At 42.0% G+C, this 21,956-nt stretch overlaps 2 protein-coding genes across 6 annotated transcripts in view; one reads left to right on the top strand and one right to left on the bottom strand.

Moving 5' to 3' along the window:
* Nucleotides 1-913: 913 nt before the first annotated feature.
* nkx1.2lb (NK1 transcription factor related 2-like,b) lies at nt 914-5,703 on the top strand. Its single transcript, XM_053429488.1, has 3 exons — nt 914-1,219; nt 3,005-3,218; nt 4,985-5,703. The coding sequence occupies exons 1-3, from the start codon at nt 914-916 to the stop codon at nt 5,701-5,703; spliced, it is 1,239 nt and encodes a 412-aa protein (XP_053285463.1).
* Nucleotides 5,704-7,202: 1,499 nt separating this feature from the next.
* The window catches only part of uvssa (UV-stimulated scaffold protein A), a 41,167-nt gene continuing 26,413 nt past the window's right edge, over nt 7,203-21,956 (bottom strand). For 3 of the 5 annotated variants that reach the window (XM_053428912.1, XM_053428915.1, XM_053428916.1), the window contains 5 exons: nt 20,636-20,773; nt 19,988-20,171; nt 19,789-19,900; nt 12,024-12,198; nt 7,203-11,759 (listed from right to left, as the gene is read on the bottom strand). In XM_053428912.1, the coding sequence (XP_053284887.1) occupies nt 11,666-11,759; nt 12,024-12,198; nt 19,789-19,900; nt 19,988-20,171; nt 20,636-20,773 (703 nt within the window). In that variant the 3' untranslated portion in view covers nt 7,203-11,665. The remainder of the gene's footprint in view (nt 11,760-12,023; nt 12,199-19,788; nt 19,901-19,987; nt 20,172-20,635; nt 20,774-21,956) is intronic. The other 2 variants (XM_053428913.1, XM_053428914.1) reach the window with 2 other exon arrangements.

Genomic DNA, 21,956 nt, shown 5'->3' with positions numbered 1-21,956 from the left:
GCCCTGAGATAATGGACTATTAGTGGAACTGGATTAATTTGTATCCAATTACAACCCGCAGAGTTGAATAGGAATGCAGAAACAAGGAGAAACGCACACACGCGCACACGCACCCACACACACAGGGTTATACGTGAATGTAGGATAGAGAATATAGGGACCGGCTAAAAACCTAAAAAGGAGTTGCGAATTGGAGGCGCTAAAAGAGAGAGGGGGTGGGGGTCTTCACTTAACTAATAGAGGGAGGGAGGGAGAGGGGAAGAGAGAGAGTGAATAGGTGTGTGTGTGTGTGTGTGTGTGTGTGTGCGTGTGTGTGTGTGTGCGTGTGAGAGTGTGTGTGTGTGTGTGTGTGTGTGTGTGTGTGTGTGTGTGTGTGTGTGTGTGTGTGTGTGTGTGTGTGCGTTTTAACCATTAGAGATAGATCAGCGTCCGTTCCGCCCTCAACTCCCGTTAGGCTTCCAGAGCGCGCACCCTCCGGTGAGCAGATTAAGCGCGCGGTGCTGGAGGTCGGGAGTGTGTGTGTGTGTGTGCGTGTGTGTGTTAGTGTTAGTGCCAGAGCGGGACACCGAGCCGAACGAGACTCACAGACTCAGTGTTAGGGCAGACGCTGTGTTGTAGCGGGGACGCGGAGGATGAAGGGACAGAGCCGGAGAGAAGAAGTTCAAAGTTTGACGGGACCACGTCCGGTAGCCTGATCCACTCACTCCCGCATCCGTCCACTCTCACCGATGGAAAACTTTACCGGACTGAAAACATCCCCTCACACTGGATGTTGACCGCTGCGTGGTGTGAACTCAATATTTTCGAGATATGCAGTCCCTGTAAAACGGTTTAACCGGAATCTTTTTGCATTCAACACCGCACCTGTAATTTAATCCGGATTTTCGATTTATGGGAAAAGGCGAGTAAAGCGATGAACCGGGACAGAGCGGTACCGGGGCCCGGAGGAGAAGGGGTCCAGGCCGTGATAAGCCGGGAAAGAGCCGTAGCAGGACCCGTGGTGGACGCGGTCCAGTCCGTGATGAGCCGGGACAGAGCGCCAGACGGGGACGGGATTCAGACAGTGGTGGGCCCGGACAGCGGAGACGTGCTGGACGGAGTTGCCGCTGGGGAGAAGCGGCTCTTCTCTAACGCGGTAGCCGGAGGCAGAGATGTTCAGGCCGGGGAGAACCACTCGGAGCCCGCGCCGACAAACCCGGTGTTAGTCCCGCAACCGCAGGTAGATGCATGGATCAATGTTGTGGGGGGGGGGGCACTTTCAGACAAACACACACTGACAGCAGAGATTCAACACGTCAAAAGTTACACGTGATTAAAAGTAGAAGAAAACTAATGATTGTTGAATGAGGTTTAGCGTGTAACTAGCGAACTGTTTGGGGTTAGATGATGATGAGGATGATTTTGATGATGATGATGATGATGATGTTGATGATCGTGATGGAATTGGTCATGTAAAACGTCCTGCGGCCCTGTGGTGACATGTTGTCCTCCGGTGAGGCCCAAGTCAGACATGTAATCCAAATGAGGAGCCAGTTTTGAAAGTGGTTTTAAAACAGTAAAAAACTATAAAACATCACACACATTTCCATATGTGAAACACGCTCACTTGTTCTTCTTTCGCTGTTTTATTGATAAAGAGGAGAATGAAATCCCCAGCTTCAGAATTGTGAAGTGCAGCATGTAAATGATAAAATATTTCTCTTCCCTTTAATTAGAAAAATGATCAGCTAAACGAAAAATTAAGTATTATCGTTTAAAAATAGGCTACAATTAAAGAAGTAGAGGTAAATTGTCGGGAGATCCTCGTGTCAATTTATCGGAGACAGATTAAATGTCTCTGGTGTAGATTCCAACCCGGTTTTGATGTCCTGATAAGAATATATATATATATATATATATATATATATATATATATATATATATGTATATATTTATATACACAAGATTGTGTGTATTTTTGTGGTTGGCTGTTCTGAAATGACTCTTATCACCAGGTCCTACGGTCCAACCCTCACGATTATTAAAAGAGAGAATAATAATATTATTAATGTGAGATTATTCATGTAGACCTGCACTAGACTTACTTCGTTAGTGAGTGACTGGTCCTAAACCCCACTGAACTACATACACTTGGCACCATTTTGGTTTGGCATAAATCTTCAGGAAGTAAATTCAATGCGCATATCAGCATCATGTGGGGTCAAACTGATGTAACTTTTATGAGTGTTGGTGATTTTAGGGGAATAATAAATCAAGGCTTAAAAATAAATGCAAACGATCTTTTGAAAATCACATGTTGGTTTTGCTCATCAAAAATAATAAGGGCTTTTCATCCTTTATTCTCCACTCTGCTTTTCTTCAACAGCAGACGTGTAAAAGTACAAGAGGGCTTGATTCGTTTGCCTGCTGATAGCCTACTGACCGCTACATATTGGATACAAGAAATCTCGTGGATTTATGTCGCTGCTGTGTCTGTTTGCTTTATGAATACACTTTACAGTCCGTTTTATTGGCTGTGATGTGCGCAGTTCACACTGCTGTTTGTCTGCCTCCAGGTCACAGCGTGTTTCTATAGCCAACTTTAACACTAGGTACAGCTGTGGACTATACATGTCCCTACTCTGGCTCACCCATTGTAAACTTAGATTGTTATTATTAATAATAATAATAATAATAATAATAATATTATTGTATTCATCATGTTACATGTAGCCTGTGTTTTACAATAATTATTATTATTACATCGTAATGTAAAGAATTGTGGCACATATTCAAAATGAATAATCATAATGCGACTAAAACAATAATAATGATAACAATAATAATAATAATGGTAGCTGTGGTAGAAGTTGTGGTAGAAGCTATAAGTAATTGTAAGTCGGTTAGACATGATGAGACGCGGTGAGCTCCACAGGTTTGTGTCGTGTGAACAGCTGCACTTCTGGACACAGTGAATACACGCAGCTTGTAACGAAATGACGAATTGTGGTGTGTTGTTTGTCAGGGCCCCACCGGGCACCGGACCACCTCTTTCTCCGTGCTGGACATCCTGGACCCAAACAAGTTCACGAGCAGCCGGCGACCGCAGCAACACGCGAGCGACCGGGGAGAGCGCGAACTGAGCGCTTACGGAGCGGAGAACCGGAGAGGAGGAGTGGTGGAGCGCGAGCCCGGTCTGGAGCCCAAAGGCTGCTACGGGGCCGAGGAGTACCCGAGGAGTAAGTGTGACTTTACACGGAATGAACCTTTAAACACGGGCTCTGGCCTCTTTTCACTCCGCTATGTTTCCTCGCCTTTCCCCCCTGTCCAAATGTGTTGAGCGGACACGTGCTCAGTACACACACTCCATTAGAAATAATAATAATAATAATAACAATAATAATAATAACCCTTATTTATTATGGATACATTATTATTATTATCATTATTATTAATAATGCGTAATAATTATATTAATAAATATTGATATAACTATAAAAAGAAAAGCTCAATTCAAGAATAAAAAAGGCCCGAGGTTGGCTAATTGGACATGTTTGCGTGTGCATACGTGTGTGTGACAACGGTATTATTGATTGGTGAATATTGGTTTCAAACAGCAGCCTGTACTGTGTGTTTCCTGTCTGCTATTTCAATTCTTCATTTATTGTGTGAATTTCGTAAATTTCTTTAACATTTAGATCAAAGGATGAATTAATTAATTATTAAGATAAATGTACCAATGCTTTAATCTGCTCCGATATTTTTTTTAAAAATAAAAACAAATAAAAAATTAGAGAGAAAATTGATTCATATCGAGAGAACGTAAAACCAAACATGCATTTTAATCAAACGAATTCATTGAAACCCCTGGACCGGGGTGAAGGGGATTGTCATATATAAGCTGGACATTTATCGTTTTTTTAAGATTTTTTTTAAGATTTTTCTAACCTGTTGAAAATCTTTTCTTTGAACTCTTTATTCCAGACACATGTTAACTTGAGTTGGAAAGATTTTTACCTGAATTGTTGCTTCACTGTGGTCACTTTTCTACCATGTTTCAGGGCAGAGTAGGTTTAATTTTTTTCATGAAAGTGGCTTATTAAAATTATAATAAAATTAGGACTGATTTTAATTACACTTAGACAATATGTTCACATGTTCACATATAACTAAATTTTGGGGACATTTGAACAACAGGTAAGGCTCCAGTTGTTTGTATAATTGCAAATTGAAATACTTCAACCACAGTATTCACTAAATTCTTTTTTTAGTTTGCATTATTATTTTGCAATAACAGAAACTGTCTGACAGGAAGACAAGCAGGAGTAGGAAGAACTCCAGCTGTCCTCACTGAGGGCCCACAGCTCATTTTGGCCTCTTCAGATGATATAGACCCTTTATGGAGACTGATCTGGCTGAATTGGACAATCTCCAAACGTTGGATTATAACGGCTCAAAGAGAATTATAATTGTAATATGTGTGGTAATTCGTCATTTGATGAATTAGAAAAACACAAACTACTTTTTGTATTATGCAACATAATACATTATAGATAATAAGAAATAAAAAAATTTGCTTTCATGGTGATTGTCTATAAATATTTAAAAAATCACTGTCACACCACAAATCTGAGGCAGAAAAGGATGCTGGAATCTAGGGTACAAGGAAAAACTGTTTTGTTTGCTAAAATAAACATGATGAGAGACTGAGAGAAAGAGGACGTGGAAATGGGCCCTAAAGCCATATCCTGAGGCTCCACAGATCAGTCCACTCCTGGACAGAATATTTCCTTCACAAAGATTGACTCTTTCATTTCACTTCCAATTGTTTTTTTCAGTACTTTAGTTTGTTGAGCCTGAAATGTTGCACTGAGAATGGTCATCAGAGGAAGTGTAGCTCAACCCTCTGGTTACTGAGGGGTATTAACCTCAACAGTTCCTTATGTGAGTTGTGATTATGACAATAGCTGTAATCTGACATTGCTTTTGCTGTGTGTATTTTCAGAGGAAGGCTTTGCATACAGATGCCCAGATGAAGATGGATATCACAGATCCGGGACGCCAGACTCAGAGGGTCCAGATGGCCCCTACAGCAGTGAAGAGAGCAGCTCAGCCTTGCCCAGTAGTGGAGAGAGAGAACAGGGCCAGCACAGCCACCAAGACCCCTCCAGAGACACCAATAGCCCAGGAGGAGGATCTGCAGGCCAGATCAGCAATGGCCAGACGAATGGGGGCCAAGGGGTCAAGCCCAAGAGGAAGCGCTCAGGCTCAGACTCCAAGTCAGGGAAGCCCCGTAGAGCCCGGACTGCCTTCACGTACGAGCAGCTGGTAGCGCTGGAGAACAAGTTCAAGTCCACCCGCTACCTGTCAGTGTGTGAGCGGCTTAACCTGGCCCTGTCGCTCTCCCTCACTGAGACTCAGGTCAAGATCTGGTTCCAGAACCGCCGGACCAAGTGGAAGAAACAAAACCCTGGTGCCGACACGTCCGCTCCCACCGGCGCAGGAGGGGCTGGGGGAGGAGGCTTGGGGGGTCTCAGTCCTCTCAGCCCATCTCCCCCAGTCAGTGGGCACCTGGCCATGCATGCTGGCTATGCCAGCCACCATCACCCTCCCACTGGCAGCCTGGTTCAGCTCCCTTTCCTCACAGCCAGCCACGTCCTGTCCCCATTCATGTTGGGGACGCAGAGCTATGCTGCCCCCGCTTTCTACAGCACACATCTGTAGACAAACGCCACAGAGAGGTTGGAAGCTTCACACACACACACACACACACACACACACACACACACACACACACACACACACACACACACACACACACACACACACACACAACAAACCTGACAGATCCCCCCTCAAACACACTCTGAGCCAGAGAGACTGAAACGTTTCAGTGGTATGAGTGAACTGCAGCAGCACAACAGGCAGACAGTTCATGTTCAGCTCTGCTCCTGTTTTTACTACCAACGTTTGAAGGCTTTACTTTCAATGGATTATTTTGATAGAATGTGAATCTCTACCAGAAACTGTACATAAACCTATGTTCCAGCTCCCTATTCTGAATGCTGTTTTAAAATATGTAATAGACAAATAGCTGAGTTCTTTGTTTGGAAAAAATAAAAATCTGTATGAATATTGAATGTTTATTTATGACTTAAGGAATGGCTTGATCTATTGTTAGTACCGTGTAACTCCAGCTGTGATTGTTCTCATTTGGACTGTTTCTGTTGAATTTGTTTCCAGAAAATCCTTGGATGTATTAAATCCTCAGCTCAACATGACATTGTCTTTGATATTAAAATAATGACAATTAAACAGTGAAACCTGTCCAGTGACCTTTTAATTATGAAGTGAAGGATGGAGTAGTGGAGCAGTGGAGCAGTGGTTCAGCAGTTAGTAGCCTCAAAGCACCTAGGTTTTATGTTGGAAACTGGTGGTTTGCTGCTGTGGGTACCTGCAGTTGGTTGCAGTTGATGTGATGGACTTCACAATTGAACTCAGCATGAAATCTTTATAAGTGAATTAACAAATAGCAGTGACTTCTTGAAAATGATTAAACCATGGTCCAAGCAGACACTTCATGTCCCGGACCATGTGACCCTCAACATAATGACACTAGTGATAGTGAAATTGAAATCATAGAGCAGAGACTAGAGTTCTGCTGGATTTGATTCAGCTTAGTTTGTTTCAGATTCAATTCCACTAACTCTACTACTACCACTCACAGCTAGCAGCAGTGCTGATGCTCATGCAGTCTACACAAAGTAAAATTTCAGAGGCTCCAAACACCAACAAAATATCAGAAATTAGCCATATGCCAGATGTCACGTGCAACATCTCATATCATCAGATTAATTTGTTCATTTACAATTATAGCCAGTCATTTACAGGCACGTCTTTCTGTGCAGTAACACAGGGACAATTCAATGTGCTTCACATAAGTTCAATACATGCACTATTTTCAACTGAAATTCCAGGGAGAAATAAGAGAGTGCAGCAGTCATGTCAACACGGAACTTAAGATAGCTTTACCATTGACTAAAACTCATAAAGTCCCTAAGGGACACATACTGAACATCTGGATGATGTCATGTGACTTTGTTTGCATGACAACAAAAACATTTCCAAAATGGCAGCCTAGATAGTTGGCACATGTGACAGAACCAGGAAATTCTGAAAGGTTTGTTTTTTGTCACTAAAGGTATGAGTCTCAACCCATTCAATTCATACAATTTAAATGCTTTAATACCATGTCCGATATCACATTTCAAAACTGACCACATTTCTTGGAAAATTGATACAAACCAAGTTATTGAAATATCATATCTTCACATATGACTCTTTAAAATAGTCATGAAGAATAATACAAAATATGGCAATGAGCAGCTTAATTATTTTAATTGTTTCGATTTTTTTTTGTTCAATTCAAAGCAATCGATGCAAACAGAAAACGGAAGTCACATTTTGCTATCCAATGTTGGTCCTATGTCACACATAGCGAAGGAGTATGACAAGTTGATTTCCTTAATGAATGTTTTGCAAGGTTAAATTGCCACATGAGGTGGTGCCACTAGCTGTTTTGCAAACCCTCAGTTAAGCCGTTGTTAATGCATGGTGGGTCTGCCAGTGTTACTGTACCAATTGGAGTCCAAAAGCCACTGAAACAAAGGAGCTTCCAGGCAGAGGTTGCCACTAGCCATATTCTTTTGCGTTCTTATAGGTCGTCCAACACTTAACACCACGTCTCTACCACCAGAGTTCCTGTTGGTGTTCCAGATGATGTTTGCACTGATCAGGTCAGACACTAGCCTGTGAAATGTGTCCAGTGTGGTCGTGGCAATTTCTGCAATCAATCCAGCCTCTAACCTCTATGAGATTCAATGTTCATCTTTGCTTCACTAGGGAAAGAAAATGTTTCAAACATTTATCATTTGGCCGAGGCTAAACTGCTAAACTGACAAAAAACGTTTAACAAATTGAAGAACTGAAACAATGGCTCAAACTTCCTGCTGATAATACGTTTTTTTTTCTTCCTTCAGTGTTTGTTCGTCTGCAAATGTTTCACAAGTTTACTACATAAGCCATTTTCTACACAATGTTTTCTACAGCTACAGTAGCTTATTTGGTTTGCATATTTTTTGTTCTATAACAATTGCAAAGTTAATGTGATATATATTGCTGTGGAAACACTTCTGGTAAATGATCTGTATTTATACAGTGCTTTTCTAGTCTTTATGACGACTCAAAGCGCTTGTCAGTACAATTTTCTTTTATCATTCACCCATTCACGAGCACGTTCATACAGTACATGAGCAGCACTTTTTTTCTCATCCACAGCCGCTCAAACTATATATATAAGACCTAAAATTATATATAAAGGCAAATCTCTGTTATTAAGTATAAAACTGTCAAGCTGATGTATTTTCACATTATATAATAGATAAAATATGTAGCTAGGAGATTGCATACCTCCACCAAAGCAAACTTCTTATCTCACCATGTTTGCAATTTTTTACATAAGCCTGCAAACAAATTATAACATGTAACATATTTTACAAATTGATGATACTAGAGGTTGTAATAAAACAATAAAAGTAATGTGTTACAAGATGATCATTTGTTCAGTTTAACCTTTGAGGAGAAAGGATTCTGAGTTTTTATTTACACATCAAAGCACTGATCGCATAACATTGGACACAATGTAACTCACATGAGAGCTGTGATTAGTATTGATATGTAAACTGTTTGGCTGTAGACGGTTTCCACAGTTTAGTACAATGTATCTCACAGGCAATTAGCAACTGAATTAGTTTGTAAAATTAAAAAAAAGTTGAGTTTCACCCTTCAGGGAGGAAGGTAGGCTGGTAGGTGGTCAGTCAGAAATCTGAGGATCCTCCCATTCTTCCTGTGAGAAGTTGCAGGTTTATGGGCACAGCTCAGTTTATTTCCCTCTGGAGATCGAACATGTTTTCACCCATAACTTCAGTAATCTGAATGTTGACCACACTACTTCTACAACTCAACTCATGACTCCTAATGGTTTTTAGTACCCGGTTTCGCCTCTCTTGATAAAGTGGTTGGAAAACACTTGCCCTTGCAGCAGTCTGTACAGTTTGATTATGTAGAGAGGTTTGTTCCACCCTCATTCTGTCATAAAAGGATTTCACTGGATTTCTGTCCAGTGACAAACCAATCAATCAATCAATCAATCAAATTTTATTTGTATAGCCCATATTCACAAATTACAATTCATCTCATAGGGCTTTAACAGGGTGTGGCATCCTCTGTCCTTAACCCTCAGCAAGAGTAAGGAAAAACTACTAAAAACCCTTTTAACAGGGTAAAAATATGTAGAAACCTCAGAGAGAGCCACATGTGAGGGATCCCTCTCCCAGGACGGACAGAAGTGCAATAGATGCCACGCAATAGATGCCACAAACAGAGCTGATGTTTCATTCAAACACCTTTAATATGAACTCAAGATGTTTACCTTACCCACAGACATGAGAATGTAGCCCGGTGTGTATGTAACCCATGTTTGGACTATAGACTGATTAGCCAAGGGGGGTGCATCCAACATGTTCTTCGTAGACACGACCTCCATAGAGTAATACATCCTTTTGGTGTGTTCATTAAACTTTGCTAAAAAAGCAAGTATGTTTGATGTCAATTTAAGCCTATTAAAGAGATCCATTTTATGGAAATCCTGATACAAAAGTAGTAGCTTAAAGGGATATTTCACGCAATGCCATTTACCCCGGAAACTCCTACAGTGTTTTGTGGACTCAAACAGACTGAATTAATTTATAAATAATTCCATTCATTCTCAGTTATGTAGCTGCATATCCATTTTTTTTATTCATGTGCTCAACTAACCTTGAAATAACCTCTTCAAAGTGGAGGACAATACAAGGACACAAACACATAAAGCTGAGGGAAGGGAGTGTATTTCATGGCTTATTCCCCCAAAACACAAATCAAATATAAAATCAACCATAAATTTAACGAGTAAAAACAGCAGACACAAAGTGTGGACATTTCAGTTGTACAAAATGAAAATTGGATTTGGCAGATGCAAAGACAATATTAAAACTATTAAAAGAATGTGTCAGAAACGGCACATCATCAAAATGCAACAATACATTTGATTAATGCATTGTTTCTGCATCTTTCGCAAAAAGATGCAGAAAAACTAGTCCACGCCTTTGTTACATCGAGACTGGACTATTGTAATTCATTATTATCAGGCTCCAGCAGTAAGTCGTTAAAGACTCTACAGCTTGTCCAAAATGCCGCAGCACGTGTCCTGACGAGAACAAAGAGAAGAGAGCACATTTCTCCAGTATTAGCATCGCTACACTGGCTTACGGTTAAATCTAGAATAGAATTTAAATTTCTCCTCCTCACCTTCAAGGCCCTTAATAATATAGCGCCTTTTTACCTTAAAGAGCTGTTAGTACCTTATAAACCCACTAGAGCACTCCGCTCCCAGAATTCAGGCCTACTTGTCGTCCCTAAAGTCTCTAAAAGTAGAGTAGGAGCCAGAGCTTTCAGCCATCAAGCTCCTCTGCTGTGGAATAAACTACCACTTTCAGTTCGGGAGGCAGACACCATCTGTTCGTTTAACGCTCAAAACCTTCCTTTTTGATAAAGCTTATAGTTAGAGCTAATTAGTGCGGCAGAACGTAACTTGTTCTATTTTATGACACATGACACACGGGGCTTCTTTTTCCAGCTTCTCCTTCCTCTTCTCCATCCCTATCCCCCTTCCCCGGAATCCCTTTGCTTTATCACCCACAGATCCAGGGCCTCTGTGGCCGCACCATGGATTGCGGTTTGTTGATCGCGCACCGGGGGTCGTGGTGGTGGACCCAGTGTGGCGGATTCTGTGTCGTGTGGGCTGATCGTGGTGGTGGTGGTGGTGGTGGACCCTGTGTCGCGTTGGCATCGGGTACGAGCATTGGACCAGGACCGCGGCGGCGGCCCGTGGTGGATGGCGGTGGACGGTGACTGAGGACTGGAGTGGCGTTCTGGTCTGGATGGTGGATCGTGGTCCTGCTGGTTGCTGACCATTGACTGTGATTGCAGCGGAACTGCTTGGCATGTCATGTTGGGGTTGTCCTTCGGGATGTCTACCCTCATCAAATGCTGCTAGAGACTTTAATCTTTAATCTTGAAGACTTTAATCTTGATGATGTTTTCCTGCACGTGGTATCTATTGCACTTCTGTCCGTCCTGGGAGAGGGATCCCTCACATGTGGCTCTCTCTGAGGTTTCTACGTATTTTTACCCTGTTAAAAGGGTTTTTAGTAGTTTTTCCTTACTCTTGCTGAGGGTTTAGGACAGAGGATGTCACACCATGTTAAAGCCCTATGAGACGAATTGTAATTTGTGAATATGGGCTACACAAATAAAATTTGATTGATTGATTGATTGATAATGATCAAATTACCTTTCCTTAAAAAGTTGAGACACAAGTCAAATCATTCCAACTGCACTGTTGTGTTCAAATAGTGTTTAAAATATTAAACACTAATACAATTATTTATCTGGTAACCAGATTCATATACAGCATTTTCACATCAACAATTAAGATCTTCCTTTCGGATCAGTACAAACAGAATCAATGAGAAGCACTCCTCAGTCCGTGTCATTTTAGTCAGAGGCCTTAGACACTGGCTGGAGGTCAGTTGAGAGCATAGTTGAACTGGTTGGAGAACTTGTCATGTTTTCTTCCGTCAGCTTTACTCATCACCTGAGCCACTCTCCGCATGCTGCTCCTGGAGGGACGGACAGAACCGAGGACAGGAGAGCAAGATGGGAGGTGAAAAAGATAACAAATGAGCGAAAATAAAGTTACACACCATAACACTACAATACAAAACAACAAACACGACTCAGTTCAACCTTCACTCCAATTACAACTCGTTTGAACATGTGATCTGAACCATAGTCATTTATAATATAAAGACAACATGATGGCAACCTAACCTAATAGTGGTTGCTTTTATAGCACTGCTATAACAGGAGGTTTCAGTACATACTTGTTGAAGACTTTTTTCTCCAGTCTGGAACGGGTTGTGTTGGCGCTCTGCTTCAGATCACTGAGGTTGGGAAACTTCTTCTTCTTCCCCTTCCCTTTTTTACCCACTCTGTCCGAACCCAGGTTTTCTCCTGTTGCTGCCTCAATGTCTCGCATCAGCTCTGCATCACGCCAGTCTACATCAGATAAAGAAACATTATTCCGGTTCTTAAACACTTAAATTGTCAATGATAAAAAGTTGTGATTGAAAAAAGAAGTTTCAACAAAATGTTTTACAATTTTCATAGAACCAAAGAAACAAATGAAAGATAACAGTAAAGATGGGCATGTACTTGTGATGGTTAAGGTAAGGGTAACAAAACCTATTTTGCTCAGACTGCTTTTTCTTTGGAAGGAAAGAAAAACTTAAAGACTTCGGAGAAAACCAATATGCAAAACCACATCCTGGTTTGATCTATATGTGCTTGTATTAACGGGCAGCTCTTTCAACAACAATCTGTTTCTTCCAGTAATGTTTGCTAATGTCACCTGTTGTAGCTAAGGATGTCGTGCGGGTCATCAACTAATTTGAAGGTCAGGTACATCACTAGCTCTTTGTCACACCCAGAGTATGAATGACATGACAGAGCGGACGGTAGTTTTACCATGTTCCAGGATGGGTAAAACTAGCCCTGCATGTCAATGAGTCCCAAACAGAGAGGAGAGCTAGATATAGAAGCACTGTGTGACACAGTTGACATCTCCTTTGGAGAAAAAAATTGACATTGAGCAGTGACAGCAGAGCTGGGACAAACCACAATTATTCTGCCATTTTTAAAAGGTAAGCTAATGAAACATTATCATGTTAATGGTACCATTTATTTACGTGACATCGGTCAGAATGAGCACAGGATAATTGTAAATTTGTGACAAAATTACACTTGAGACTGACGCACAGAATAAAAAAAACTTACCAGCAGTGATTGAACTAAGTCTTTGTGTAGGCTCACATCATTTGCGAGTAGTTAAATCCTTCATTAAACAACTACTCTCTATCTGCTGCAATTACAGACTCAAACGTTCACAACAAGTGATTTGACTGAAAAGTGTAATGAAGTAATTGCAGCTGATAACGTAAATGAGCTCATACTGCCCAGTTTTGCAAACCATAGGTAGTAAACAGTGTGTTGTACAGAGCCATTTGGATCCAATTCTGGTGTTAATGAAAGTGTAATGTCATATTTCTGGGTGATAAAGTAAAAGGGGCTATAATGCAGAGTAATGATGTTCTAAACGAAGAGACACTTCTATTTAATGACGTCCTGCGCTTGAATTAGAGATAAACCTGCAGTAATGCAAAGTAATTACACTGTGATTGTGATGGGATTAAAGCTGGGCTCTCTGCTCTGTCAAAACACTGACCCCAGATCACTGTGGGTGTGGGGTTATTAATCAGCCCCTATGACCCTGGGTCTGAATGGACCTTAAAATATCCCTCATTACATGACTAACACACACACACACACACACACACACACACACACACACACACACACACACACACACACACACACACACACACACACACACACACACACACACACACACACACACACACACACACACACACACACACACACAAGCAGTAATTGAAAAGCAGCTGGTGTATTTAAGAGAATCATTACTGCTTAAAGGAGAGCAGCTGCATTTACATAGTGTGTGTGTCAGAGAGAGCGAGAGAGCGAGACAGAGAGAGAGAGAGAGAGAGAGACACACAGAGAGAGAGAGAGAGAGACACAGAGAGAGAGACAGAGGAAGAGGAAGAAGAGATGCCCATGAGAGAAAGACAAAAGAAAGTCTTTTGAATTTAATCCATGTTACAGCAGGGCTCTTCACTCTGTCAACACCTTTTAGCCTTTACAGCTGGGGTCTGTTCGTGAGTGTGTGTGTGTGTTTATGGCCTGGCTACTTCCTGGATAAACACACACACACACGCATGCACACACACACACACACACACAAAAAGGCATTTGGGGTTTTCGGTTGGTTCAGTCGTTCAGCTACGCACCACTAAGCACAGCGAGAGTGTATGTATGTGTGTGTGTCTGTGCGCATGTGAGATGGAGAGAGAATGAATCCAGAGAAGCACAGCGTAGTGGAACATCATTCCCTGCAACTGTCTGTCACCTGCATGAACTCTGATGCAAACCTTCACAAGCAGACAATAAAGACACTCTCTCACACACACACTGAGACACACACGCACACACCTCTCTTAGTAAATGGTAAAATGTTTTTGTATTTATATTGCGTTTTCTAGTCTTGATGACCACTCAAAGCTCTTTACAGTACAGTTTTATATTCACCCATTCATACATTGCATCTATTAGCAGCACTTTGTTGTTCTTTGAGGGGCCATTCGGGGTTCAGCATCTTGCCCAAAGACACTTCGGCATGCAGATGGGGACAACTGGGGATCGAACTGCCCCTCAGCAACAGCCACCCGAGTAGTGTTAGTGAGGAAACCTAATTCTGACCCTTACCCTAAAACAAAGTATTAACCCTCAAACAGTTCTTTAAAAATTTACGAAAGGCCATAATGTCCTTATCGTCTTTCCCTTAAATGGTCCTCACAAAGGTATAAGTACAGGAACACACACACACACACACTTTCATACTATTGTATAAAGACAGTGGTTCCACAAGTTTTTACAGGCCCGTACCCCTTTATACATTCAATCTCCAGCTACGTACCCCCACGTTTTTTTCAACAAAGTTGCGTCACTCAGGGCGGGGGGCGTGGCGGCGGCGGATACCAACATGACAAAAAAACGCTGGGGTCGGACACGAGCACTTAAAGTGAAAGTGAGGGCCGGCCCGCGCCGGCTGAGGTGGGATTCCAGCCCCCCGGGGCTCCGTGCTAGCCGCCGCGTGTACCCCCTGAACCACTTCGCGTACCCCAGTTTGGGAACCGATGTATTAAGACATGCTATCCTCTGCTAAGAGAGGTCTGTGTTGACTTGTGCCTTGTAGCTGGTATAAATAACAGTACTGGCTGTGAATGTGTTTTTCAGACTCATGTGTAGGAGGAAGAACAGAGTGAATTTAAACAATGAGAAAGGATTGGATGGGGTCAAAGGACATCCACCAGGGACAGCTGGAGAGAGACCAAGGAGAACAGACACATTTAACACCAGAGAGCATCTTTGAACCGGGACAGAGGTTACACCTGTTACCTTGACACTCCATGGTAAGGATATTATCTGGGACTCCTTAAATAACAAGTAGGTGATATTTTCCATCCTTTAAAGGGGACATATTATGAAAATTCCACTTTTGTAGTGCTTCTACACGTTAATTTGGGTATCTACCTAGGCATGTCTACCGTCCCAAAAACTTGTTTTAAAACTGCGATTATTAAAACGATTAATCAACTAATTGGATTATGAATGACACAAATTCTCAATTGCTGTTCTTTAGTGCTTTTCTAGTCTTGATGACCACTCAAAGCACTTTACAGTACAGTTTTACATTCACCCATTCACACACACATTCATACAGTGCATATAATCGCAGCACTTTGTTATTCTATGGGGGGCCATTCAGGGTTTAGCATCTTGCCCAAGGACACTTCGGCATGCAGATGGGTCAGACTGGGGATCGAACCACCGACCTTCAGGTTGGAGGACGACCACTCTACCCCTCAGCCAAAGCCACCCCTAAGGAAAGCGTTTAGTGTCCCGGGGGTCTCCGTCCCTCGATGATCGACATGTTTATGCGGCCACCTAGATGTCTGAGGGGTAGCAGTGGCTAGCGTTAGCTCGCTACTGCTACCACACTACGCGAGGGCAGCTCACTGGGAGCATTGGAGACTTCCTTGCGGTGAGGCCGGCTCAAGGTAAGCAGCGAGTTAACATGCGGCAAAAAAGTGACGGGGGGAGCGGCGGTGACACGGTGCGATCTGGGCCGGCCGAGGCGGCCACGTTAGCAAATCCGCCGCTGCCTCGGACGTCCCCGCATAGCACCGTGTCACAGCCGCTTCCCCGGCTACACCGCAGGGAAGTCTCCAATGCTCCTAGTGAGCTGCCCTTGCAAAGATCTTGATCTAAAGGCTGAATTATAGTCGGGTTGTACTCACGCACGCATGCACGCAAGACATGCAGCACGCCCCTTTCGAGCCCTCTGGCGGCTTGCGTGCGTCCGCCAATTTTTCGAACTATACGACAAAGCGACGCGAGCCTCACCCAGCCCGCAAGGCTTGTGATTGGTCTGCTTACCACATCCCGTCCGCAGTCTAGTTTCCGGTTTCATACCCCATAATACGCAGAAATCACGGAAGATTTAAAAGAATGAATATGGACCAAATAGAAGAGCACTTGGCAGAAGAGATCCGAAAGTATGACCACTTGTATAACCCGTCACTGACTGGCCGATTTGTCCGCCAGAAATAGGATATGAGGAGCCGGAGTGGCGATGTAAATAAACAGTCGACGAAGAAGAAGACGTCTCTTCTTTGTCTGTTTTGTCTTCGACAAACATCGTTACTCCGCCTAATGTTCTGGCGGTGAATTGCGTTGCAACACGCGCAACACGTTAGAGAAGCATAAACCAAAACGAGTCCGTCGATGCAACTGCGTGGCCTTCCGAGATTGCAGTTGCAGGACTATAATTCGGCCTTAAGTAGCTGCAAGCTAGCGTTAGCTCGCTGCTGCTACCCCTCAGACAACTAAGTGGCCACATAAACATGCCGATCGTCGAGGCGGAGACCCCGGGACACCTCTAAACATTGACTCAACAGTGTGGAAGGATCCTGCTGCTGGGCCAGCACAAGCTCCCACTGCTCCCACTGCAGGGCTGCGCTGGGGAGCTGAGGCTCTTGCAGCCAGGCTCACCGGGGGTGAGGGGGGCGGGGCACTCAAAACAGGTCAATCTGAGGAGGGCTGTTTTAGACAGGGTAAAAGGGGTGCTGTTTTAAATTTTCCTTGTGGTATCTTGACCAAAATATTACAAACATTTCATTAAGACCCCAAGGAACCATATCAATTGTGGTAAAATGGGCATATTATGTCCCCTTTAAGTATTGCCAATTTCCTTTGAATTTGGTTTATTGTCAACAGTTAAATATATTTTATACATATGTATATAAATTACAAATGTTGTCTCCTAATCTGTTACGATGGTAACTGGTGTCAGCTGACCTGCACAATGTCCTGACTGGTTCACCTCACTGTAAACATTATTTATACAATGTGTGAATGTGAGACCGAATAGGTAGAGGGCTCTGAGGCCAACATCCATCAACTCACTCAGGCCACTGTCCCCCTTGTGTGTGTGCGTGTGTGGAGGTGAGAGAGAGACTAGATGTGAGATTGACTCATGGATCAATAGTGTTGTTTGTAACAAAAGATGCTATTTCACAACTCACTGGACTCAGCTACCCCCCACTCCACACCAACACATTGTCAGTTAACGAGACACTGCAGGCAGCTAGTGGAAATCTTGCAGACTAGAGACTCTTACTTTCACGCAGGCACGCAGGCGCGCACACACACACACACACACACACACACACACACACACACACACACACACACACACACACACACACACACACACACACACACACACACACACACACACACACACACACACACACACACACACACACACACACACACACACACAATGTATGACAGACCACAAAGATAACTTCATCTGTTATTTCCTTTACAAACTCTTATTGTTTGTTGTGTCATTTCAGACTAGACACACACTAAGCTGTGAAAGACAATACCACTAGTGCACAAAAATAAAAATATATCATCGAACTAACCACTTACTCACAAACTGATCTGAGCATTTAGACCAACAGCAAAACAGCCAATGCCAAAAAACAATGTCACTACCAGACCCAATTATCCACTTATGACAGATTTGGTTTCTTAGGTTTGTGAAAACACTAACCCTGGCTCTCTGAATATGTTTTTTTCAGACTGACATTTGCTTATTACTGGGTTAGGGTGGAAATAAAGTTAATATTTCACTCAGTTTTCACACTGCTCCACCCACACTGACTGCTATCATTCCAATCTTATTGATATTGAATGTATCACAAGTCCAGATTGCACCAAATTCAACACTGCACTTCTATGGGCCCTTAACTATACACATTCCAAGAGTAAAGCTGATAAGATGAACAGTTTCCGAGTTATGCATTCCACAGACAGACAGAGATTTCTGGAAATAGTAGATAGATGTTAATCGTACAAAAAGTTGTAAACTCTGGAAAAAGCTAGTTATTGGACCTTGATTAATACAAAATACTGATGTGAATGAGTAAGTTAGTATGAAAATAAATGTTTGACCTTGAAAGCATTAGTTTATTCATAAGTTTATTCACAACTGAAATCCAGAATAGGGGAGAGCGGGGTAAAGTGGGACATCAGGTAATGTGAGACACCCCCTGTATCTAGGCAACGGAAAACATAATTATAATTTGACCATTATGTGTTCAAGCCCCTCCCATTCCCCCCTTGCCATGAAGGAGAAGTTGGTGCTAGTGCTGTTGAAAGTATGTTTTTCACAAAAATGTGTTTTTTGCATGTAAAAGTAAATTTCCGTGCTTTGGACTTAATCAACTGTTGTGTCAAAACAAATTGAATCAGGTAGAAAAACTTATCTCATACATGTTGGTGAACTTCAAACATATAAAACCATGTGATTGATGCTAGCTGAAGATTAGCCTGAATTGCTAAGAGATGTTTTTTTTCTAAAACGGTGGCTGTGGGGTAAAGTGGGACAAATGCTGTGGGGTAAAGGGAGACACTGTCTCCCTTTACCCCACCATGAAGCACAACTTAAGTTTAGTCTTAAACATATTTTAGTGTTATATTACATTATATATGTTTTATTTTTAATGTCATAAACATTGTAGAAAAGCCATTATGCCAAGAAACTATACACCAGGAAGACAACCTGGGGCCAAACACCCCTCGCAGAGATGGAGATTGTAGCCGCTGAGGTCATGCAAGGAAAGAAGTCCTTAAGAAAAGCTGGAAGGGATAGAAATATTGACAAGACAACCCTCAAAAGATGCATAAAGAAAAAAGAGAAATGGAAAGTAAAATCTGTAGCCTGGGGTGCAGTAGCTGAGGTAAAGAGAATATTCACAGATGAGATGGAGGAGGAGCTTGCCAAACACTTGAAATAACTAGCTGACCAGTTCCATGGCCTTGCTCCAGTTAAGTGCCGTGAACTGGCATTTGAATATGCAGAGAAAAACAATATCCCTGTCCCTGCCAATTGGACAGAGAAACAATGTGCAGGTAAGGTAGGGTGTGCAAGAGATCACATGAATCATAATAATCATAAATGTGCTTAATTGACCAATCCCCATGATTCTGTTACTAGTCCGATATTAGTGGTTGTCAATCTAGCTGTCGGGATTTTAACTATTACAACATGTGTTGTTATGGTAGTTTTAAAGTGGAAAAAGTAAGTGGACCACTTTACCCCGTTTTTTTAAAACAATCATATTTTCACTGCCCTTTGTCCTGAAGACATTCTGATCATTTCCATTGCTAGAAAACATCCTGAATTAATGGGAAATGTGTAAATTTTACTCATATATCATTTTAGCTCGCCTAGATGGGAGCAAATGTAAAAAATGTCCCACATTACCCCGCTCTCCCCTAAAGGCCTTAATGGCTGTGACTGTGTTTTACATTTTTCAGAGCTCAGTAATGGTTACTGTATGTGTGAGTGTGTATGTGTGTGTCATTTCTCACCAGGCTGCTCTGTCCTCTTCCTCCTCTCCTCCTGCTCCTCCCTCACTTGGTCCTCTCGCTTACAGGGTCGACCCTCCTGGTCTCGAGGAATGATCCGGCCATGGAAAGGACACTAGAAGAAACACAGTCCTAGCTCAAACATATACTGTTGCCATTAGAGGAAACAGAAACAGATGTAAATGTGTGTTTGTCCTGATACCTTGAGCCGGTCCTGCCTCTGACACAGCTTTCCATTACCCAGTGGAGCTCTACAGTAATGACTGACAGGAGTGAAGCTTCCAGGGAAGGAGATGTATCTGCTCTTGCTCTCTGCCAGTAACTGCTCATTTTCCACCTCTTCCTCCACCTCAATGGGCACCCAGAACTGATGCTGAGAAGCCGCTCTGCACAAAGAAAAAACATAGGATCCCAAAAAACACATAGCTGCCAGTATCTGCAATAAAATGTAAACATTATGAAACTAACTGTAAGAGTATAAAAATTGAATATTTTGTATTGAACATCCACTGGATAGCACACTGTTTAAAACTGACCGACAAGCTGACAATATATGCAGAAAGAGAGGGTGAAATGTAGTTTTCAAAGGCTGGGTTTATTATCATATTCTATGAGAGTAGATGTAGTGGAAATTTTGAGGGAATTTCATCGCCATAACATTTCTTCTGTTTCAACATGAACTAACATTCATTCACAAAAAAAACTCAGGAATAAAATTATAGAGAATAGCTCAACATTCCTAAAAATGTATGTCTTTAGATAATAATTAAACAGGTCAATGATATGCAGAGTAATGTACAGCAACCGTTGTATCTATCAGTGATATGATCCATGTGAGTTTTTTCATTACTTGATGATCTTGCCAGCATTGGGCTGCTCCTGTCCCCAGTAGTACAGGTCCAAACCAAATGGAACCACAGGAGCATCCACAGCCTTCTGGTCTGAGCTGGACCGAGATGATCTGGGACCTGGTGAGCTGCTGCTGCTGCTTTGGGAAGGCGAGTGGAGGGAGAGTTAAAATAGCTTCATACAGAAACTTCAAAATATTGTAAGTGCAGCTGAAGGTAACCAGAACATTTCACATAATGGCTTGAAAAAGGACCGGAAGAGTGTTTGTAATCAAATGGAGCTTGTGTATGTGTTTAATGCAAAAGAGTAACAGTATAACAGAGCAGCCATTAAATACAGACTTCACTGCTTGAACTACAAACTGGTGTTATCCTCTGTAATTATTTATTTGAGGTTTTAATCAGATAACAGCATTGCTCTGTGCAGACACACATCTCTACCACTAGTTTTCTAATTGACTTACGAAAATACGTGATTAAATAGACTGTTGCCCTGCTGGAACATGATTAGGTTCCAGAGTGCTCAGCTTGACCTAATTAGCCTGGTCATTAGATGCTGGGCCCTTGGGACCCAAGATAATGTCTGCTGACAGAGGCCAGTGTAGTTTGGGCAGCATCATTTGAGAAACAGGTTAATCTCTATCCATGTCTCAGATCACAGGGCTATGAACAGGTTTAGGATTAGCCATTCATAATTTACAACATAACATAGCCATGTTAAGTTAGTGCTTGTGTTGGCATATCAATGTTTATAATGAAATTTACTTTGCCAAATTTCAAATCATTAGCAATCTAAAATTACACTTAACCATGCCTGCTTTCAATGATCTATTACTACTATCAATTACATGTTAAACTCACTGTGGCCCAAACTGCATGGTTATCAATTTTTTTTTTTAGCTGAGCCTAAACTGGATATACATTTATCAAAGAATTGTCGTAAACTCTAACCTTGCTGGACATGAAACAATGAACATAAACATCATCTGCTGAGGTGTCGTCTTAAAATACAAGTCCCTTGAAATGCAAGTCACATTACTTGCATTTCCTCTCTTACTTGTCAAAGTAATGAAGTAAAATTAAAATGTTTATTTAAATGCACTTTATATGACAATGTAAATCACATTTAAAATCTGCACCAAATTGCAACGTGCAAATATGCATTTTCCATATTTCTGCCCAGGCTGCTTATTTCAGTGACATGAAGTTGAGCTCATTGTGTATTATAAGTGTACTTGCACAAAGCAAGTATAATGCTATAATAATAAAAAAATTATATTAGACTAACAGCTAGAGTGTAATTAACCGGAGCTCATGCCCTTA

The sequence above is a fragment of the Pleuronectes platessa genome, chromosome 8, assembly GCF_947347685.1.
Source record: "Pleuronectes platessa chromosome 8, fPlePla1.1, whole genome shotgun sequence".
Classification (NCBI taxonomy): domain Eukaryota; kingdom Metazoa; phylum Chordata; class Actinopteri; order Pleuronectiformes; family Pleuronectidae; genus Pleuronectes; species Pleuronectes platessa.
The sequence above is the reverse complement of the archived record's forward strand: the minus strand, read 5'-3'. Positions and strand labels throughout refer to the sequence as shown.

Bases quoted from the DNA above. Each gene is read 5' to 3' on its own strand.
- nkx1.2lb (XM_053429488.1), top strand. From the start codon at position 914: ATGAACCGGGACAGAGCGGTACCGGGGCCCGGAGGAGAAGGGGTCCAG. The intron at 1,220-3,004 runs GTAGATGCATGG...GTTGTTTGTCAG, and splicing joins TGTTAGTCCCGCAACCGCAG to GGCCCCACCGGGCACCGGAC. The intron at 3,219-4,984 runs GTAAGTGTGACT...GTGTATTTTCAG, and splicing joins GGCCGAGGAGTACCCGAGGA to AGGAAGGCTTTGCATACAGA.